Raw genomic sequence first — 20,012 nt, forward strand, 5'->3', positions numbered from 1 at the left:
CTGTCCAGGAGTTGGCGGATGCTTTAGTTCATGTCTGGGAGGAGATCCCTCAGGAGACCATCCGCCACCTCATCAGGAACATGCCCAGGCGTTGTAGGGAGGTCATACAGGCACGTGCAGGCCACACACAATACTGAGCCTCATTTTGACTTGTTTTAAGGACATTACATTAAAGTTGGATCAGCCTGTAGTGTGTTTTTTCACTTCAATTTTGTGTGTGGCTCCAAATTTAGGCCTCCATTGATTAATAAATTTGATTTCCATTGATGATTTTTGTGTGTTTGTTGTCAGCACATTCAACTTTGTACAGAACAAAGTCTTCAATGAGAATATTGCATTCATTCAGATCTAGGATGTGTTATTTGAGTGTTCCCTTTATTTTTTTGAGCAGTGTGTATATATATATATATATATATATATTATATGTGGCTTTAAATCAAAGTGTGAGTTTCAGAAAATGTGGTTGATCACAATTCCTGATCTTACTAGGCGGGCAATTGGTAGCATTTTTTTTTCTTTTCTCATTGTTTTTTTACTCAGGCAGTCTTTATTCAAGAGTAGTTGAACAGGAAAGTGGGTAATGAGAGAGGGGGAAGACATGCAGCAAAGGTCATCAGGCTCGGAATCAAATCTGCAACGGGGGCGTCGAGGACTAAGGCCTCCTTATTTGGGTTGTGCTCTACCCCCTGCACCACCACAGCACCTTGGCTTTTCTTAAAATAAATCTTATAAATGAATACACTTGAATAAATCCTCTTTTAAAAACCGCATTTTGCATTTACTTAGATTATTTATGTGTACTCTTGAAATTGTTTTTCAAAAACTGTGACTACAGCAAAAACAGTTTTTCATGTCTATGAAAAATGCTTTTACAAATGGTTGGTCCACCAATCGTTTTAGCCTTTCAGCTAGTGCTACGTAGCATTTATTTCAGGCTATCTTTCCGCTACAGGCTAGAGTTAGGGGTACTTTTTAAAATACCTATTGAGGTTCAACCCACTTTGATTATGTGATAATGTGAAAACAGTTCTGATGAAGAAGAGCTTTTTAAAAAAAAAAAGAAATCCAGGTGTGCATGCATGCTTGTGCTTAGCTGTTTTTATCTTTTAAGCTAGAAATACAAGCTATTTATAAGTGTGACTTCAACAAAAGAAAGCCTACCTCTCATCTTCTCCTCAGGCGAACACACAATCACACCGTGTGGTCTGAGGTTTGGTTACTAAGTGATGGAGCACAAACACCCAACACAGAAAACTCACTCCCGCCCTCATACTTTGCAGAATCTACATAATGAACTCTTAGCGGAGTGTGTCAATAACACGAACAAGTCTTTTAACTTTATTTACATCTCAGTCCTTCTCTATTTTATAAACAGAAACTAGAAATCAGATGATACTTGTTGGTTTAGTGGTTTTTTTCCCCTCTGTACTCAGCAGGGATTTAAATCAGTGTGGCAGTTTTGGCTTTTTGGTCTGTGGTTTGGTTACCTGCTCTTTAAGTTGTGCGGAGCAAAAATGGTTTTAATCTAAAGGGAATTGTGACAAAAAAAAAAAAAGTTTGCTTCCTTATCAGGGTAGGTTTTGCTCATCGGTTCGGTTTTCACTTGAAGGATCAGAGGGCGGGTTTGTTCAGTCCAAATGGTCCTGCAGGAACAACTCCAAAGAGACAGAGATGGTGGAGAGTGTGGTCAACGAAACCTGGATGCCTGATTTCAGTTTAAAGTCGTACAACTCCTTTTCTCTGGCAGCCATGGCCTCTGTACGCCACAAGCCTCACTGTCTTCTGGTCTGATAGGAAGTGGTTTCTCATCTTGAAGCAGATACTCTACCAAAGGTGGCATGCATGGTTTATTTTGAGGTTTCTATGACATGCTCAGAGATTTGTGCAATGTCTTAAGACGTTTTGCTGATGCGCCGAATGCATCTGCATCGATCCTGCAGCTATTATTTTTTTTAAGTTGAACTGCAGATCGAAGACGGAAAGTTCACTCTCAGCAAAACAAAAAGAGTGATGCATTTCAGCCCCACACACTGCGAAGTTTCACACATTTCCTCTAAAATGTCTTTGTGCACATTCAGAATTACCTAAACATAACGGTGGAAGAAAACGTGTCAGAATGTTCACAGTGAGCTGATTGGAAACGCGCAAATAAAATTAGATGGGATTTCAGAAGAAATTCTAAGTTGTGATTTAGTTATTTGGTAGATATTTCTGTCTTCACGCAGGATGTGATGTTGACAGGATGTTTAGTTCAGTCCAGGGTTTCAAGCCAGCCGAAACGAAGTTCATTTTAGAAGCGAAGTGGCGCACGGTTTAATTTGTAGTGTTGAAATGGGAGGACGGGAGGAGAGTGTTTTTGGAAGCGCCCGGCCTCGGCCCCACACCTGCTGATGCACACAGCTGAACAGGAGGAAGTCTTATTAACGGCCTGCCGTTTTTGTTACAGTGTTTTGGAGATGCTAAACCTCAAAAACAACTGATTATTGGAACAAAACTCACTTGTTTAGACAAAAGCGAGCCTACTGGGACCTGCAGACCTGAGCCCTAATTCACCACAGGAGCAGAGAATCCTGCTCCTGTGGGGTGTTGCCTGGTCTCAGCACCCCACCGCTCTTTAATATTTCAGCTCAGAGCTGCTACTAGAGAATTTTCCTACCAACATCCATCACCATCTACAATAACTGCTAGAAGAATTTTAATTAATATGAATTACTATGAGTTACAACAAAATTTTATTTCCCTTTGGGATCAATAAAATATTTTTGAATTTGAATTTGCTTTCAAACTAAAAGTGGACTGAATGTTAAGGTTTGAAGCAGATTGGCCCCGTTGGCAGCAGGTGTCTTAGTGAGGAAGGTAAACATCACATGCGCTGTTTAACCGTCGGGGCCGACACTCGGCCTCATCCCCAGGGCCTCGGGAGGAAATCAAGCTCAAGTGGCAGCGTTTGCTGTTTTCCCCCAGACATCTGTGACTTTGGTTACCCGCCACACAAGCCTGCACTTCTTTATGCCTCAGAATGTCAGTCAAGAATGCAGAATTAAATCTCCCGCAATCACAAATTAAGCAATTGACCGCATAATAAATTAAAATTGGCTCAATCATTTCCATTCTGATGATTGATATTTTTAGTCTCTTTTGTTTTCAGTCTTCATTATCCATTTTACTTATGGTTTTAATTTCAGCTTTATTTATTGTTTTTGGTGGTTGAGTTTTAATGTGTCTTCCAATTTTAAGTCTGTGTGGGTGATATGGACTTATAGTCTTATCACAATATTTTGTTGTAGTACTGTAACTGTAACCTTGACAATATGAACCAATCCTTATTTTTCATGTAGCTCTCTGCCTGTGACTGTATGACACAGCTGTCAACCCCACAAACGCAAATACCGCATTTGAAAAACATCCATTCATAATACACTTCTTTAGCACAGCAGTCATATTTATGTGATTTGTATCACTAAACTGCACACAGTAACTGCACTTAATCATGTTTTCAAATGTATTGATTCACTCCTTGAACAAACAATGGAGGGAATAGTACAACTAACAAACTCAACAGTATGGACAGTTTTTTATTTTTTTTAACGTCATTTAATTTGAGTGTATCGTGACGACAATAAATCCAAATTCTTATCAAGATAACTAATTTATCGTGATAAAAGATAAGCGATATGATAAATGTCCACCCCTAGTTTTAAGTGGTGTTTACAAATTAAAGTTTGATCGTCTTTGAGAGGGAGAACTTAAGTTTTAATGGATGTTTTTCAGATGCAGTATTTGTGTTAGTGGGTTTGACTGCAGTATCACACAGTCGCAGTATTATCCCGTTATCAACTGGAAAATGGTCACAAAACAACAATATTATTGTTTATCGATGAGACAGTTTATTGTCCAGCAACATGTGTTATCGTCACAATGTGATGTAGACTCTCCCCCTGTGCCAGTCAGGCCCTGTATAAAGACTCTTCATTTCTTCAAGTGGTTGTTTTTACCCAGAATACTTCACTTTGATCTGTTGTTAGTGTAACATCTCCTCTCACAACAGAAAGAAGAAGGGAAGGTCCAAGGGCAGCTGAACCACACGGACTCCAGCCAGTACATCAGAGACCTCAAAGACCAGATATCTGAGCTGAAACAAGAGGTAAAGCTGCTTCTCACAAGCGCCACGTGCATTCATCATCAAGTGCTTTTCAGCTAGGCTGTGTTCATGGTTGGGGTTAATGATCAGGTGGGGTGTTGATGCCAGCTCTTTGATCTTACACTTCACGTTTCTTTCCATTTTTCTGTAAGCTGGTTTACAGGTTAGTAGAAGTGTTAACTACACCCAGATACTTCCTGTGCGGGATCCGCACTGCACACCTCTGACAGACACAGACCTGCCCCGCAAGTTTCCATGTTCACTCTGAAGCACTAGAACGAACGCAGCACGCAACAGACGTACCAGAATGTTAAAGTTCTGAAGCTCATTTATAATGCCTTACAAAAGTATTCATACCTCTGGACCTTGTTCACATTTCCTCACAGACCCTGAAGTGTGTTACTGAGATGTTTGTGACAGACGCAGTAAAAACGTTGCATAATTCTGAATTGGAATTAAAAACAACACATAAAATACTATAAATTAAGCCCCTTTAGTGAGAATATATGAGAAGCGTCTTTCTACTGACAGTGGAAGGTTTGAGGTATGTCAAAGGCCATGTCTGCTGGTATTTTCAGATGTTAATTTGGGAAAAATGTCATGTTTAGACGAGTCAGCTGTAGTTGTCATGCCAGGCCACTTGATGGCGCTGTGATTTTAGCATGTGAACATTGATGTATTTTTCATGCTTAGCTTCCACCTCATTTAGAAAACATTAATATGTTTCTGGCTCAGCCCAGTGCTCATATAACACGTATATATTCCTTACCAGAAGTTGTGTTAAAGCTGCAGTATACAACTTTTACAAAAATGTTTTTTGCATATTTGGTCAAACTGCTAGAGACAGGTAAGAGACAGATAATCTGAAAAGTTCTACTTCCTCCCAGAGCTACTATTGCTATCTGTAGACATCAAAAACAACCAATCAGAGCCGGAGGGTCTCAGGGCTGTCAGTCATGCTTATTGTGCTACTAAAAGTGCTAATGTCAGCGAAACATCTCACTGTTCCAGGAAAGCTGTTTATCTGCCATCATCCGTGACAATGCTAACTAGCCTTAGCATTTAGCTGTGCTGACAAGGAGAACCTGTAGAGTAGCAAAGAGCAAGGGCAGGGTGTGTATACACTAGGGTGATCAACAGCAGGAACATATGGAAAAGGGAGAGGAGCTTGATTTTCTTTTTTTTTAATATGACATTATGTCTCATACCATAATGTCACAATAGTGACAGTTTTAACAAATATGTAAAAACCATATTTTTAATAAAAGTGCAGTTTTTCAGACTGAGCAGGTTAAGTAGCGCTAACAGCAGTACGTTATCCACCACTGTGTTTTTCTACCTATGGAACACACCCTGCGTTCTGTGAGCTTTTACACACATGGAGAACTTCACACCTCCACAGGGAGCGTTCCTGAAAAGTTTCACTCTGGGACCTGGCTTCAAAATGTGCCGGTGTGGCAGACCCCGATCACTGTAGGCATGGAAACGATCGGCTGGATTTCACTGATAACCGTCTCCGTGGAAAAGGGGCCTAACTCCACTCTAAACTCTGTCAATATTTTGCACAGTCTTCTTTACAGAGTAGCTCAAGTTCAGTCATATCACCTAGACAACGTCTGTGAACATTCATTTTCAAGTCTTATCCTCAATTGGTTTCTTGTCTGGACTTGGACTAGGCCGTTCAAACTTGTGTTGTAGATCTCAACAACTTCTCCAGAAGACTTGGCTGCTTCTCTGATTAATGTCATTAACTGCCCATGTTGTGGTTAGATATTTATGAATCAGGTGTTTTTCCTGAAAGCAGGTGATTTGCTGGTTCAGATTCTTATTCGTGAAACTTTTTTGACAACCATGCAGTGGTTTTATTCCAGTCATGAACTGCTGTATTCTAGGCTTTATGTTAAAACTCTATGAAAGGCACTGAAGTTTGTGGCTGCAGCCGTCAACAAAAGTGAAAAATTGTAGACGCAATAACCATGAATTGTAAATTTACATAAGACGTCACTGCTGATGAATTCATCTTCCATGTGAAAAGTGAAAATGCTTTCTTTTCTCCTCAGTCCATCTGCAGTGTGTCTGTATTCTCCGCTCAGTCTAGTGTTTCTTCTAGACTGAGGTGACTGAGCTGAGAAAGCGAGTCATTTCCCCTCCCACCCTCGTCTTGCTTTCCTAGCAGCGACCTGCTAGGAATCCCGTCAACTTTCACCTCTGCGTTGAACAAATCTGAAAGTACGTCGTCTCAGGAACAAACCCCACCACCTTCCCCCCCCCTCCTCTCTTTTTTTATTTTTTTAATTGAATTAAAAACCTGCATCTTAATTCTGGAAATTTTGACTGTAGTCAACCACATCACAACTTCCTCTGCACGCCACAGCAGCTGCTGCTGACGTAGGCTTGTTTTCTGTGCTGCGTTTGGCCTGCAGGGCTCTGAATGCATTTTTTCTCCTACATGTCTGTCTGTTGCATGGCAGGCTGGCCCAGGTGAGTGGTTTCAGTGGTTTTGTCATGTGACCCACAGCTGACCTTCATCTCCCTGAGACGCTGTGAAGCTGTTTATTATTGGGAGTTGGAGACGGTCCAGAATGCAACTCTTCAGCAACTCTGAGTATCTGGAGCTTTAATGTCTGATGCAAATCATGAGGCAAACGCTCCTTTCTGTGTTTTATGTGTGAATAAAACACATGAATGCCGTTTTATTTTTATTTAAGAAAAAACGACTGCTTCTCTAAACTTACAAAACAAAACAAAGCATGATGGGCCATCTTCCACACAGCCATTTGTCTCGCATTAATAAAGTTGTGTCTCCTGACAGAGTTCACCCAGTTACTGTGATTTGTTTTAGGAGTTCCTACGTTTTGCATCCATATTACATTTTAAATTTGTTGAGTAAAATGATGGAAAAAATAAATCTAAATGCGGTTATGATAAGAATTAATTAGCTCTCCTTTTGAAGTAATTAATAGCTCTAAATATTTCCATTGAAATGGCAGTAATAAAAACTGCTTATACTCATATCGCTTCCAACAGAACAAAAACAAAATGTCCACAAAGTTTAATTAGTAGAATTTATTGATGTGCTGAATTGTAACAAGAAAACTGAACTTAATAAGCAGAAGTCTTGCATGGCTAATTGTTTAGTTTCTGTATTTAAAATAATGCAAAAATAGATAAAATATAATTGAATTCAGTGTGTGGTTGATCCATATTTGTGTTTTCACAGTGTAGATGTTGGAAAATCAACAATAAAGTCGAACTTTAGCATCCTGTTCTTGGTTTTATGAATTACTGAAGTCATTTGTTGCGTCATCAGAAAACACTGCCTGAAGAATGACTAAAATAATTTATTAATTAATATTGCATTCATCCAAAAGAGCAAATGTGAGCATCTGACCCACACTGTACTGATTCTCTGTAAAGTCAGATCTGAACTCGGTCTGAATCGGTTCCGTTGGCATGGATACAGAACTGATTCAGGTCATCATTTTCATTCTTTTTTTAAGGGGCAGTATTATATAAAATGCAGAATATTCTTTTTTGAGATTTACTTAGTTATTCCCTCATCAAAATCATACCTGGAGTGTTGCTTTCTTTCATACATGTTTGAAACGTGATGACTTCCTGAAGGCAGAGTTTCAGAAAGAGCAGGAGTTTCTTAGAGACAGAGGCCCAATTTCCATTAATTGGGCTTCTTTTAAATCATATTTGATGTATATAGCATTTTTAGAACAACTAAAATGAACAGTTACTTAATTGCGCTATAAAATAGCACTGTAAAATAAATAATACTGTCCCTTTAAGTGTTTCATCCATCAAGTTGTTGAAGGTCACCATGTCTCAGTATTTCTGCTTCAATGTGTATGTTGATCCAGTCCTTGACGTCTCTAAACCCATTAACTTTTGTCTGTTGATCTTCTACCAGATTTGCTGCTTGAAAGGACAGAAGGGCTTGGTCAGCCAGCCCAGCTTTGATGGCATCCACATCGTCAATCACTACATGGGGGTCGGTGAGTCCTACCAGTCCTCCGACGACGACGGCGCCAAGGACCCCGACCTGCAGAGCCTCCAGCCGAGGAGCGGCGGGCGCATCAGGCTGCGGGCCAAGCTGGAGGACACAGACAGCGACGAGGACGACGGCGACGCCCTGCGGCTCTCCGTGCCTCAGAGCAAGTCCACCACTGTGTGAGCGCAGGGCCTGGATCCAGAGTTCTGAATTTCAAAAAGCAAATCTGTCATTTCATATCTTATGAATCATGCCATTGTTTTTTTTGTTTTGTTTTTTGTTTTGGGTTTTTTTTTTTTTTTTTGTTCCTGGGCACCACTCACAAAGCTGGGGTCAATCTGAACCTCAGCAGAGAATCAAACAGAATCAAACTCTACAAGGTGGAGGGGCCGGGGTCCGCCCTCCTGTAGGTACAACACACAAGGCAGACTGTGCAATAGAACATTTATCCCAAACTCCACACTTCATCCAGCATGCTTTTATATTTTTTAAGGATTTTATAAACGACTTACTTTAAAGCTGTCACTACTGTTATTTCCATCACGCAGGGGCAGAACTCTACTTGTGTGTGTGCGCGCGTGTGTATGTGTGTGTGTGTGTATATAGCTTGGACGGTGTTGGTCAGAGCCTGGTATCAAAGCTGCTTCTATCAGCCAGCACTGACCCAATCAATGCCTTTAGCTTATGTCCTGCACCAGGCGCTCGGCAAACCAAATGTACATATGTAAATGTTTTTGGATTTTTTTTTTTTTTTGTCCTTATTCATTTTGAACTTGAAAACCATGTTTAATATTGCATATCTGATGTTTAGATATGTTGTATAAATAATAAAGAAGGGACATTTTTGTTTGTATATGATTTGAGGAAAAGGAAGATGGATTCTTGTCAGAGGGTGATTTAGTCATCACGCATCGTTACATTCTGAGAAAGGAGCCGGGGTCAGAGTATTCCTCATGTCAGCATGGCTGACTGCACGAGGCGCATCTGCGTTTGAGTCAAATCTGGCATGTGGTGATGTAACACGTTTGCACAGAAACGGAGGAGACGAGGTGAGACCCGCAGACCGGAGGCTTTGGGCGGCCAGGCCCGCCCAAAGCCTCGAACTTCAGCATTCACATCCAGGAAGCCGATCGGATCCCAACATTAGGTCTGCGTCACCAGAATCTCCCGTTGATTGGTTGATTTTTACCGGGAGCGGAACACATCGTGGCACTTTGCAGTGTAAGAACACATTGCAACACTATGAAGCACTCTGAGATTGTTGTACTGGTGAGAGAAAGGAATGATTTCATAATAAAAGGTTCATAAACTGCTCTCTGGTGTGTGTTTTAATGGTTGCAGTAGATTTTTTTTTTTATTATTTAGATCTTGAGTTGACTGATCACACATTCATTTTTTTTTTCTCTCTGAAACTCGAAGCGTCTTTTCCTCTCAAGATTCTCGCTAAGATTCTCTGCTTTCAGGAAGTGATTTGTCGCGGTTTCCAAAAGCCGAGCCTCGGCTTCTCGTTTTTTCATGCACAAAACCACATTTTAAGAGCGGCTCTCTTCAGACACCGAGACATAACCCAGGTCTGTATGTTTATTAATGTTATTTTTCTAAATCCTTTTTGATTATGCATTTTCCTTCGTTTGATCATTTCAAAATATGAAGAGAAATGCGAGGTTGAATCGTGTCCATGCAGCGGCGGAGGCTTTGAGCGCGATTCCAGTTTATGACATGTTCAATGAATTTTACATGAATTCAAGTTTTAATTTAGATCTGAAAAATGAAAGAGAAATCTGTCTCTTGAATGCGTTTTTTTTCCCCTTGCGGTTAATTCTTGTCTTGACGTTCACTAAAACGCATTAAAATAGCAGGCTGCGCAGTGTGGGAGGGGATGAATCATTTGGTGATTTTTCACATTTAAGAGGCTTGAAAGCTGAATTTAAGAATGAAAAGATTTGAAATTGGACGTAAATCACAACGGACATAATTGTTTAGCAGGGGAGGCAAATTCTTAGGAACGTGGAAATTCGCGCTACTTAAAATAATTGTCGTACACATACCCGCGTGTTTATGTGGATTTTATTGCATTAGATTTGTTTTATTTCATTTTCTGAACCAAACGGTTTGTTTTCCTAGGGGAGACCCTCCATCCCGTTACACAGTCACGTAATGAAAGTAAATCGAGCAAGAACAAGTTTCAGCAAAAGCCCCAGGGCTGAAAGAGGAAATAAAGTTGTGGGGATTCATATGGGCAAATATGGCCCCGACTCAGGGCGTTATTCCATTAGAGGGTGGCACAAGCGTCAGAAAAAAATACAAAAAAAAACATTGTGCTCCAGCATTGTTTCCTTACAGGAGTACAAACTGTAAAAAATAAATTAATTAATGAAATAAAACCACTATAGGCTGAAGTTACCACCGGGTTTAGAATAGAGCAGTAATGACCTTTATTGCGCCTCAGAGGAGAAATTCAGGTGCAACAGCAGCATCAGATAAATAGGTTCACACAAAACCGTTCCAAAAGAGTAAAAACAAAACATATATAAAAGGAAAGGTAACAATAAGAGTAATAAAAGAATATATTGTACAAAACTATAACTTAAAAATTCGGAAAATTCTGTTCAAGCATTAGAAATAGAAACATCACGATCCAAAGGTTGTGAGTTGGAATGTGTAACTGTATGGAACATAAAAAATCAACTTATTTAACAATATCAGTGCAGAAAACAGATGTGCAATAACAGCAGAGATGTTTTCTAAAAAATCAGTGAAAATAGATTAAACAGAATTTTATTGTTTCACAATTTCACTTGACATGTTTAAATTTGAAGTGTTTATGCTGACATAGAGAAATCAACAAAATATTGTACTTATGAAAACTCATTAAAAAATCATGTAGAGTTTTTCAGTTTGTTTTGGGTGGGATGGAAACCCAGCACAGGCTGTTCAAAACTCTGCGCTGCTTTATTCTGTTTGTGCGGAAAACAGTAATGATCGGGCGCAGAACGGAGCGCCATTTGCCCGAGAAGCGGCGCAGACCTTGATATTCTGTTTAGAAATGTTTGATTTGGTGATCCATGCAGAGATGATCAGCTGTCCTGTCTTTATCTTGGCACCTTCACTTGCACAAGTTTGTGCTTTCCTCCTGTCGGCCCCTGCCAGCGGGGCCCTGCAGCGGCAGCTGCTCTGATCGGCGCGGTTCGATTTCCTGTCCTTCGTTTTGTTGGTAAAGTTGATCACCGTAAACGAAATCAGATTGACGGGATGCAAGAGAGAAATCCTGTTTTTTTTCTCTCTTTCTTTATATTGTTTTATTATTATTATTATTATTATTATTATTATTATTATTATTATTATTATTATTATTATTATTATTTTATTATTATTTATTTTCTTATTTATTAAGATTTAATCCGTGTTTAAAGATTTAAACCTTAAAGCAGAACGTTTCTTCTTCCAGCAGCCCCGCGCCTGGCAGTCTGGCTCACCCCTGATTTGCTAATCTGTGCGTCAGGATCTGTGTCCGGCGCAAACAGCCGCAGTGCAACGTGAAACTGCGTCACATAACAGACAGCTGATCAGCAGAGCGGGCACTACGGCGCCCTTCACACTCCGATCAACTCCGACAAATCGTCTCGCACACTCAGTGTAATTTACATGAGTTATCATGGAGGAAAAATGTGATTTCTTTCCCCCCACCTCCTTATGTTCTAATTGAAGCTCCACACCGCGGGGTGCGCCTCCGCGTTTCCTCTGGCCCTGCCTCCACCTCTCTCCTGCTTCTCTGATTGAGTAAGTAAGTGAGAGGCTGATGAAGAGTCATCGCTCTGATGGACTGATCCATGAGGACTGATCCATGAGAGGACTGATCCATCAGAGGACTGATCCATCAGAGGACTGATCCATCAGAGGACTGATCCATCAGAGGACTGATCCATCAGAGGACTGATCCATGAGGACTCGGCGGTGACTCGGATGAACCTGAAAAAAAAAAAAAAAAGACAGAAAGAAAGAAAAAACTAGTTCTAACTTTTAAATCTAGTCATCGTCATCTTCTGCTCATTCGGGACTGTGTTTGCTGTCATGACAGCGGGACAGAGGTGAAACTCTCAGTCAAAACCCTGAGGTGAGCGGAAAGAGAAGCGAAGAAACGTGACAGGAGCGCGGGGCTCCCGCTGCGGCTTTCCGCTGTCTACCTGCCGCCGTTCAGCGGGCGGTCAGCCTCGGCGACACCTGGCCGAGCCGACACCTGGCAGACGGGATGGACGCCTGTGCGCATGCTCCGTTGTCATGTGGAAATCTCTTAAAACGCTCGGGATGTCAGTGGCTCAGATCAAATCTGTAAACAGGACGCCAGCCGCCGGGTCTCCTCCTTCTGCTCAGCAGCTGGTTCCTCGTCATTAACCATCGCTCTCTCTTCTACCTCCCCATCAACCCCTACACACACACACACACACACACCACACAACACAACACACACATACACTAAAGATGCCCCGCTCCTTCCTGGTGAAGAGTAAGAAGGCGCACAGCTACCACCAACCGCGAACTTTGGAGGATGATTACAGCAGGTTGGACTCGATACTGGCGCACATCTGTTCAGGTAAGATTTGAATGAAAACTACAGATTATTGGATCATAATGAAGCTACAGTCAAATTGGACTGTTTGCTTTAAAATCGGGTTCTGCGTAAAGGATTGTGTGGATATTACCAGGGATTTGGCTCATTATAAATATATAGGTCCCTTTAATTGGATTTGAGTTGTTTCATAAACGGCTTTGACATTCTGAATAAAAAAAAAAGTGAAACAATAAAACATTTAGAAAAGATTTTAAAATGTAAGAAAAACGAGATTTAATCTATTTTAGTGAATGTTATTGAAAGAAGAAAGTGTTTCGTAGATAAACTAATTCTTGTTAAAAGTGCTGTTGAACCCTCCTGGTTATAAAGGATATTTTTCCAGATATTAATCTGAAGCTTCAGCTTTAAGCTAAAAATGATCTTCACTGGGTAAAAGCTTCGCTTCGCCGCCCCAACCTCAGATACCGATAAGCTCCTGGAGGAGGACGCCGACCTTTCGGCGGACAGCTACGGCCTCTCTCCGGCCTCTCACCCGGGCGAAGCTGCGGACTTCTCCCCCAGGTCTCCGCTGAGCTGCGCCGACAGTTTGTGCGCTCGCTCCGCAGACTATGAGGACTTTTGGCGGCCTCCGTCCCCATCCGCGTCGCCTGGTACAGACACAAAACACACACACACACGCACGCACGCACGCACGCACGCACGCACGCACGCACACACACACACACACACACACACACACACACACACACACACACACACACACACACACACACACACACACGTTTAGATTGCTACCCATATTAAGACTTTGAATTGAGTAGCATTCATTTTTGTGGCTAACATGTTCCCCTAATCTTAACCATTACCAGTCCATCTCTAACCAAAACATTATTCATGACATAACCCAACCATAAATAAGCGGGTCTAACACATGTCTTTGGGCCCCATAAGGGCAGTCAGTGTTCAGAAAGTTCCTTTATCTCCCAGACATTATCCTAAAAGTGATAGCTTTACAAGTACACACACACACATTGAACTCATTATTGTTCCAAAAGAAAACAAGTATTCTGCGGACCCTTAAAACACACCGTAAGATCCAACACGACTGCTGTCAACGGCGAAACTTTGAAAAATGTCTTTATTTTATTTTTTAATTTTAAAAATCCCCATATGTCGTTTTTTTTATCCGATAAAACATTGTGTGTAGGCTTATCGACGTTAAAGCATAATAATAAGTTTTACTGATTGACTATAAAGCATAAAGTTCATGTCCAGAGCTTTCAGCAGCAGAAGGTTCTAGCAGTGCAGCCCTCTGAGGCCCTACTGGGCTCCCGTACATTCACCTCACTGGTTGCAGTAAAACTTCCTTTGTCATCCTCCAGTTGACTCCGAAAAATCGCTTTCTCCCCTGGTGGGTGAAACCCAGTCCTTCACTGTCCCTTTCCGGCCGTACGCCTGGAGCAGCTACCCGGGGCCGGAGCTGGAGGTGCAGCGGCCCGTGGCGCAGCGCAGCCTCCACCCCGGCCTGGAGGTGGACACCAGCCCGGCGGTGATGGCGCTCTACGCGGACCGGAGCTGCCACCCGGCCGTGTTTGCAGAGCGGGCCCTGGCGGAGGAGCCTTACGGAGACTACCGGAGGCACGCTGCCGCGCTGCTGTTCACTGAAGCGGGCCTGCACGGGAAGGCGGCCGACGGGAAGGCCCGGCCCGACCTGCTCTGCCCCAGCCTCATTCTGAACGGGGCATACAAGTGTGTCAAGTGCGGGAAGGTGAGGCTCGTGTTGAAGAGTAAATCACGATCGTGTCTTTTGCTGCCTTCTTCATCTTCATCTCTGTTGATCAGGTGTTCTCCACCCCACACGGTCTGGAGGTCCACGTCCGCAGATCGCACAGCGGCACGAGGCCTTTTGCGTGCGACATTTGCGGCAAAACGTTCGGCCACGCCGTGAGTCTGGAGCAGCACAAAGCCGTGCACTCTCAGGTAAAACCCCGGTGAAACCACATCCTGCAGCGTCTTCTCTTCTTCAGTCAGGGTGGATGCAAGCACTGACGGAAAAAACAAAACAATCTCATTTTTTGTTTTTGTTTTTTTTTCTTTCTTGCGCACCTTTCAGGAGAGAAGCTTCGACTGCAAAATTTGCGGCAAAAGCTTTAAGCGCTCCTCCACGCTATCCACGCACCTGCTCATCCACTCGGACACGCGGCCCTATCCGTGTCAGTACTGCGGAAAGAGGTTCCACCAGAAGTCCGACATGAAGAAACACACATTCATCCACACTGGTGAGTTTCAATAAATGCGTCAAAACGCCCGTTTAGCGCCAATAGACTGTTCAACCAGCTGAGGTCGGTCAGTAGGAGGTTTAATTGTTCCAGTTTATTTATTTACTTACTTACTTACTTATTTTTTTCTCACAACTTGTAATTTGTTAAAACTATTGCTTACATATTTAAGTTTTGTTGCGCAATCCCGAGACAGTCGGAGCCTCCCATCATTCCAACCCCTGACAAAAATACGAAAAAATTACATTGACAGACGCACCTACCCGGCTTTATTTGAAATAAATAAATAAATAAATAAATAAATAAATAAATAAATAAATAAATAAACTGATTTTGCCTTTCTCTCCCTCCCTCCAGGCGAGAAGCCGCACAAGTGCCAGGTTTGCGGGAAAGCGTTCAGCCAGAGCTCCAACCTGATCACGCACAGCAGGAAACACACCGGATACAAACCGTTCGGCTGCGACCTGTGCGGGAAAGGCTTCCAGAGGAAGGTGGACCTGAGGAGGCACAAAGAGACGCAGCACGGACTGAAATGAGACAGAAGACGGAACTGCGGTCCGGCCTGGAGCTGGAGCCACCGCAGGACGAAAACAACTGTCCCCCCTTTTCTCAAGACACACTTTCTTCCATTTTTAATGAAATGAAAATTTAAGACAATTTGAATCCCATCGACTTTTTTTTTTGTATTTTATTTTTCTTATTATAATTTGTATTATTTATAGGTGCGAAGAAAAAACATGAGCAACACTAATGACAGCATCCTTCTTTTTAAATACACCGCCCCAACCCCCCCTCATCTGCTCCCCTTTAATTTCTTTTTTAAAGCCAGAGATAAGCTGTGAGCTGTGGAGGAAAAATGGCAGATGTGTTCAGATAAAGCACGATTTAAATAACTCTGTTAAACGGACAATAAACGCACCTGATAAAAATCTGCTTTCTGCAAAGACTGGAGGTGTTGTTGTTTTCATCTGGCAGAGATGAGGGCAAAACACACACACACACACACACACACACGCACGAACGCACACACACGCTTTCGTTCTCTCTTTTCTGTTTCTCTCTCTCTGCCAGCTGCAGGGATCTGCTCTATTGTTCTGTCAGAATAAATGCAGATTTTATTGTTAAAATAAACATAAATGAGATTCTATTTGAGGATTATTATCACTATAAATTAAATTGACGAGACATAAATCATGTATGAAATAAATAATCCAGTCAATCCGATCACATGTCCTGTAGTCTGTTTCAGTCACATATTACTGGACTTCTGGTAACTGAATCAATCAATCAGTTTATTTGTGCAGCACATTTACAGCAGCACATCATGAAAACAAAAAAAAGAATCCTCATAAACACATTTTGTTAAAATTATCATTACACATGACATATGTTGGTTAATGTTCCATTTATTATTGGACAAATCAGCTCTAACCAGCTGGGTTTTTAGTTTTGATTTGATGGATCTCAGTGTTTCAGCTGTTTTGCGGTTTTCTGGAAGTTTGTTCCAGATTTGTGGAGCTTAGAAGCCGAATGCTGCTTCTCTATGATTGGTTCTGGTTCTGGGGATGCAGAGCAGAACCAGAACCAGAAGACCTGAGAGGTGTGGAAGGTTGATACAACACCAGCAGATCTTTAAAGGTCCAGATTTATTATGACCATAAGTTACTGAAGTCCAGCTGAAAAGCAGAAGTGCGATCTGACGTCTCAGTGATGAAAGCGTCTCAGTGCTGTGATTGGGACTGAAGCCCAGAGGCTCCTGTTTGTTTTGACCACTGCAGTCTTGTGTTTGCACCTTCAACAGCCTGAGCAGATCTAACCGTTAACCAAATACCTCTTACCCTCATCGCTGGTTTTTTTTCTTTCTTTCTTTCTGGGGGTGGGGAGGCTTGGCAGCAGTGGGATTGTTTCCACAAAGCACACGCCAGATTTAATCTGGCACAATTGAAAGATTAGACAGCAAAACAAACAGAACGATTGCCATGATGTGTCTGTTGGAGCTAAAACACTTAGTAAGAAGTAGTAACATCCTGCATGGCTGACTGAGACGGGTCGGCAGTGCTAATCTGAAGCTTTTGATGGTAAACCTGAACCATTCTGGTGTATTTGGGATCGTCGTTCTGTCAAAGTTTCAACAGTCTGATCAGGCCTAAGGTCAAAGAGAAAGGAACAACCCAAGAAGCAAGAAAAAACCCCCACTGACCTGATCGTTGACTGGAAGATGCTGGAACGCAGTAAAGTAGTTTTTACATCACCAAACAGAAACACAGGCGCCTTCTAGGTGGGGTGAACAAGCCAAAAGCCTTCTGGGTAAAAGTTTTATGGTCAGATGAGACAAAATGGAACTGTTTGACCTCAACGACAAGAAGAACATCTAGAGGAGTCAAGCTGAGACGTTTAACCCTACATTCTTACAACTGTTAAGCATGGTGGTGGCTGCGTCATGGTGAGGGACTCCTTTGAATCAGTGTTTCCATGCAAAAAGTTGATGAAATAATGAAGACTACGCCCAAATTCTTCGACTTGACCTGGAAATGCCGACTGGACATCTGAAACTTTGACACAAACAAACGCTCCTTAAACGTGGAAGAAGTGGGGCAGCGTAAAGCTTCCAGAACGGCCACAAACCGAACCAGGTTGTACTTTAAATATCAGCTTTCAGACAGAAAAAGTGGTAAAAAAAAAAAATCCAGCCAGAATTATGTCAGCATGTAAGCAGGATTTTGAGCCTGTTGAGAGAAAATCAGAGACAAACTCAAACTTTTGCTTCCAGGTCTCGTTTTTAGACATGAATCGTTTTTCCACCCAGGAAACTGAAATAATCTAATGCATGGTGAGTTAGTCGTTTGTCATTAATCTAACATTCATACTGGTGGACAAACACCTCGGACTGTATGAAGCAGAGAGAATCCAAAGAGAGAGGCGTCGTCTTCCTTCCTCGACATTGATTGAAATCAGTGACTCACAAGGATTTCTTTTTTTAACGCCTCACTTCCTCCCCCCTAAATCGTACAAGATTCAGGCCTGCGAAAATACTGAATATTTCAGCAGCCGAGTCGAGCCGACCGGAGGAGGATGGGAAGAAGTCGGTGTCGGGGTTTGCTGGAGCTCGGAGCATGCTGCTGCTCACATCATCATCATCATCATCATCGATCAGCTCTGGAGAAGACAGAGCGCTCAGCGTTGAGTCTCAGCTGTCAAAAAGGACAAACACGGCAGACGAAATCCAGGAAGTTCTGAAGGGGAGTTTCCAGGTTCGTCATTTAGTGCTTTTAGCACTCTGAGGGCGGATCAAGCCGCCGGCTGACCACACACGCTTTAAATAAGTGAGCCATGATGTGTTGACAAAAGGCAGGAAGAGCTGCTGAGACGTTTACCTCCTTTTATTAATCTGCCTATCCAGTGTTGTTATGACTGTTTCTGCTTTCTCCCTCTGAGGATGGAGATCCTCCAGTCAAATCTCAGAGAAAAACCGTTTCAAGACAAACTCCTTAAACAAGCCATTAGGCTGACCAGATTTCCTCCGAGGGCATAGACGGAGGGGTTTTCTTCTTTAATGCCCCCCTCCACCACGTCACCCTGCACCTCAAGGCATATCAAATATGAATAGAGACGTCCGGATCGATGGGAGAGGCCGAGTAATCAGAGCACTGCAGTCTGAGGGGTTCGGATCCGCACACCTAGAAACACAGGCGTTGCATCGTCCGTGATCACACGTGCAGCCTGGAGAGACGGTGGATGAACTTCTCCTGACAGACGCAGCACTGCAATTAGACAGATCAGGGTCAGAGTTCTGGTGGTTTTGGATGATCTATTATTAATCTGGAATGAAACATGAATGATAGAGGGGAGATTTCATTTGTTCAATTTGATTCAGTTCAGCCCTCTGTTAGACAAAGGGACATTTTTACAGGTCATATTGGGTAAGTTTGCTGCAAAAAGACTAAAACAAATGGTACCAAAAGCCTTTTCTAGAAAATACATTCAGCTCACTTTTGTAATGCTTTGTCACGTGTAGAACATGTCACGGTCAGCTTTATCCATCCATTTTTGCCTTATTGTTTTAATTTCTGTGGAAGTCCATTTCCACAATTAAGGAAAAAGCAAAAACCCCAACAGGAAGTCAGCATTTCAACTTTCAAAGTCCTAGTTGTGAAAAATTATGACTTTTATTCTCGTAATTAGGTCAGGAAAATTTGACCTTATTTAACTTTTTAATTCCTGGCAGCAATGGGCTTCCATAAATATCAATATCTCTCACCAACATAAAATCCAGCCTTTCATAAGCAAGTTTTCACCTGCACCTGCCTCTGGTGACGTCACATAAGGCAGCTGACTGGGGTTCTTAAATCTGGTGTTTGTACATATTTCTGTTTTTTGAGTACTGAGTATTCAAAATTAGCATACTGTGGAAAAAAAGGAAAAGAAAAAACATTGATGTGGATCAATGGATAAATAAATTAAATTGGGCTCCACAGCACTGGGTCAGTTCCATTAGACAGTCAGAAGGCCGCATGCTGGAGGAAAACCACATCACTGTTTAAAGCAGGAAGAGTCTGAGTATAATTTTCAGCATTTTACGGCAGGCCAAACAAGGAAAATAGAGGTTAATAACAGGTCCTGAAGATGACGCACTTCCATGATGTTCTCCACAAATAGCTTGATTCTTGTGCCTCTTGTGATGTCATCAATCAAACCAAACATAATTAAAAAGTTTTTTCTTTTATTTTCAGTGTGCTTTTGTAAAAAAACGTCACTCCCCTGAAAACCCTTTGCGTTCTACATCACCCAACTGTTTTCATTCACATGATGTTTTCAGTCCTGAAAACTTAAAAAAAAAAAAAAAAAAAAAAAAAGATTTCTTTAAAATAACACCTTAAATAAACAAACAAACAAAAAATATTAAAAGACTTTCAGGTAAAAAAAAAAAAAGAAAAAAAAGAAGCTACTGTTCGATTTTTTTTCTTGGACATTTACACAATGGAGCAAAAATAATGACGGACAAATGCGTCCTTGATTTAAAAA

General features: G+C 41.9%; 2 protein-coding genes across 6 annotated transcripts in view; both read left to right on the plus strand.

Moving 5' to 3' along the window:
* The window catches only part of evi5b (ecotropic viral integration site 5b), a 61,361-nt gene extending 51,906 nt beyond the window's left edge, over window positions 1–9,455 (plus strand). For 2 of the 5 annotated variants that reach the window (XM_008407768.2, XM_017304499.1), the window contains 2 exons: window positions 4,049–4,144; window positions 8,061–9,455. In XM_008407768.2, coding sequence (XP_008405990.1) covers window positions 4,049–4,144; window positions 8,061–8,324 — 360 coding nt within the window. In that variant the 3' untranslated portion in view covers window positions 8,325–9,455. Of the gene's footprint in view, window positions 1–4,048; window positions 4,145–6,201; window positions 6,371–6,612; window positions 6,623–8,060 lie in introns of all 5 variants that reach the window. The other 3 variants (XR_001776567.1, XR_001776566.1, XM_017304500.1) reach the window with 3 other exon arrangements.
* A 136-nt stretch (window positions 9,456–9,591) lies between these two features.
* gfi1ab (growth factor independent 1A transcription repressor b) lies at window positions 9,592–15,810 on the plus strand. Its single transcript, XM_008407771.2, has 7 exons — window positions 9,592–9,712; window positions 11,593–12,732; window positions 13,173–13,361; window positions 14,094–14,479; window positions 14,554–14,691; window positions 14,825–14,990; window positions 15,348–15,810. Exons 2-7 carry the CDS (start codon window positions 12,621–12,623, stop codon window positions 15,524–15,526), a joined length of 1,170 nt encoding a protein of 389 aa, XP_008405993.1. The 5' UTR covers window positions 9,592–9,712; window positions 11,593–12,620; the 3' UTR covers window positions 15,527–15,810.
* Window positions 15,811–20,012: the final 4,202 nt, after the last annotated feature.

The sequence above is a fragment of the Poecilia reticulata genome, linkage group LG4 (assembly GCF_000633615.1).
Source record: "Poecilia reticulata strain Guanapo linkage group LG4, Guppy_female_1.0+MT, whole genome shotgun sequence".
Lineage (NCBI taxonomy): Eukaryota > Metazoa > Chordata > Actinopteri > Cyprinodontiformes > Poeciliidae > Poecilia > Poecilia reticulata.

What these genes read in the sequence shown, in the direction of transcription:
- gfi1ab (XM_008407771.2), top strand. Translation starts at nt 12,621, where the DNA reads ATGCCCCGCTCCTTCCTGGTGAAGAGTAAGAAGGCGCACAGCTACCAC. An exon ending in ACTGGCGCACATCTGTTCAG is followed by an intron (nt 12,733 to 13,172) that starts GTAAGATTTGAA and finishes CCCCAACCTCAG; the next exon opens with ATACCGATAAGCTCCTGGAG. An exon ending in GTCCCCATCCGCGTCGCCTG is followed by an intron (nt 13,362 to 14,093) that starts GTACAGACACAA and finishes GTCATCCTCCAG; the next exon opens with TTGACTCCGAAAAATCGCTT.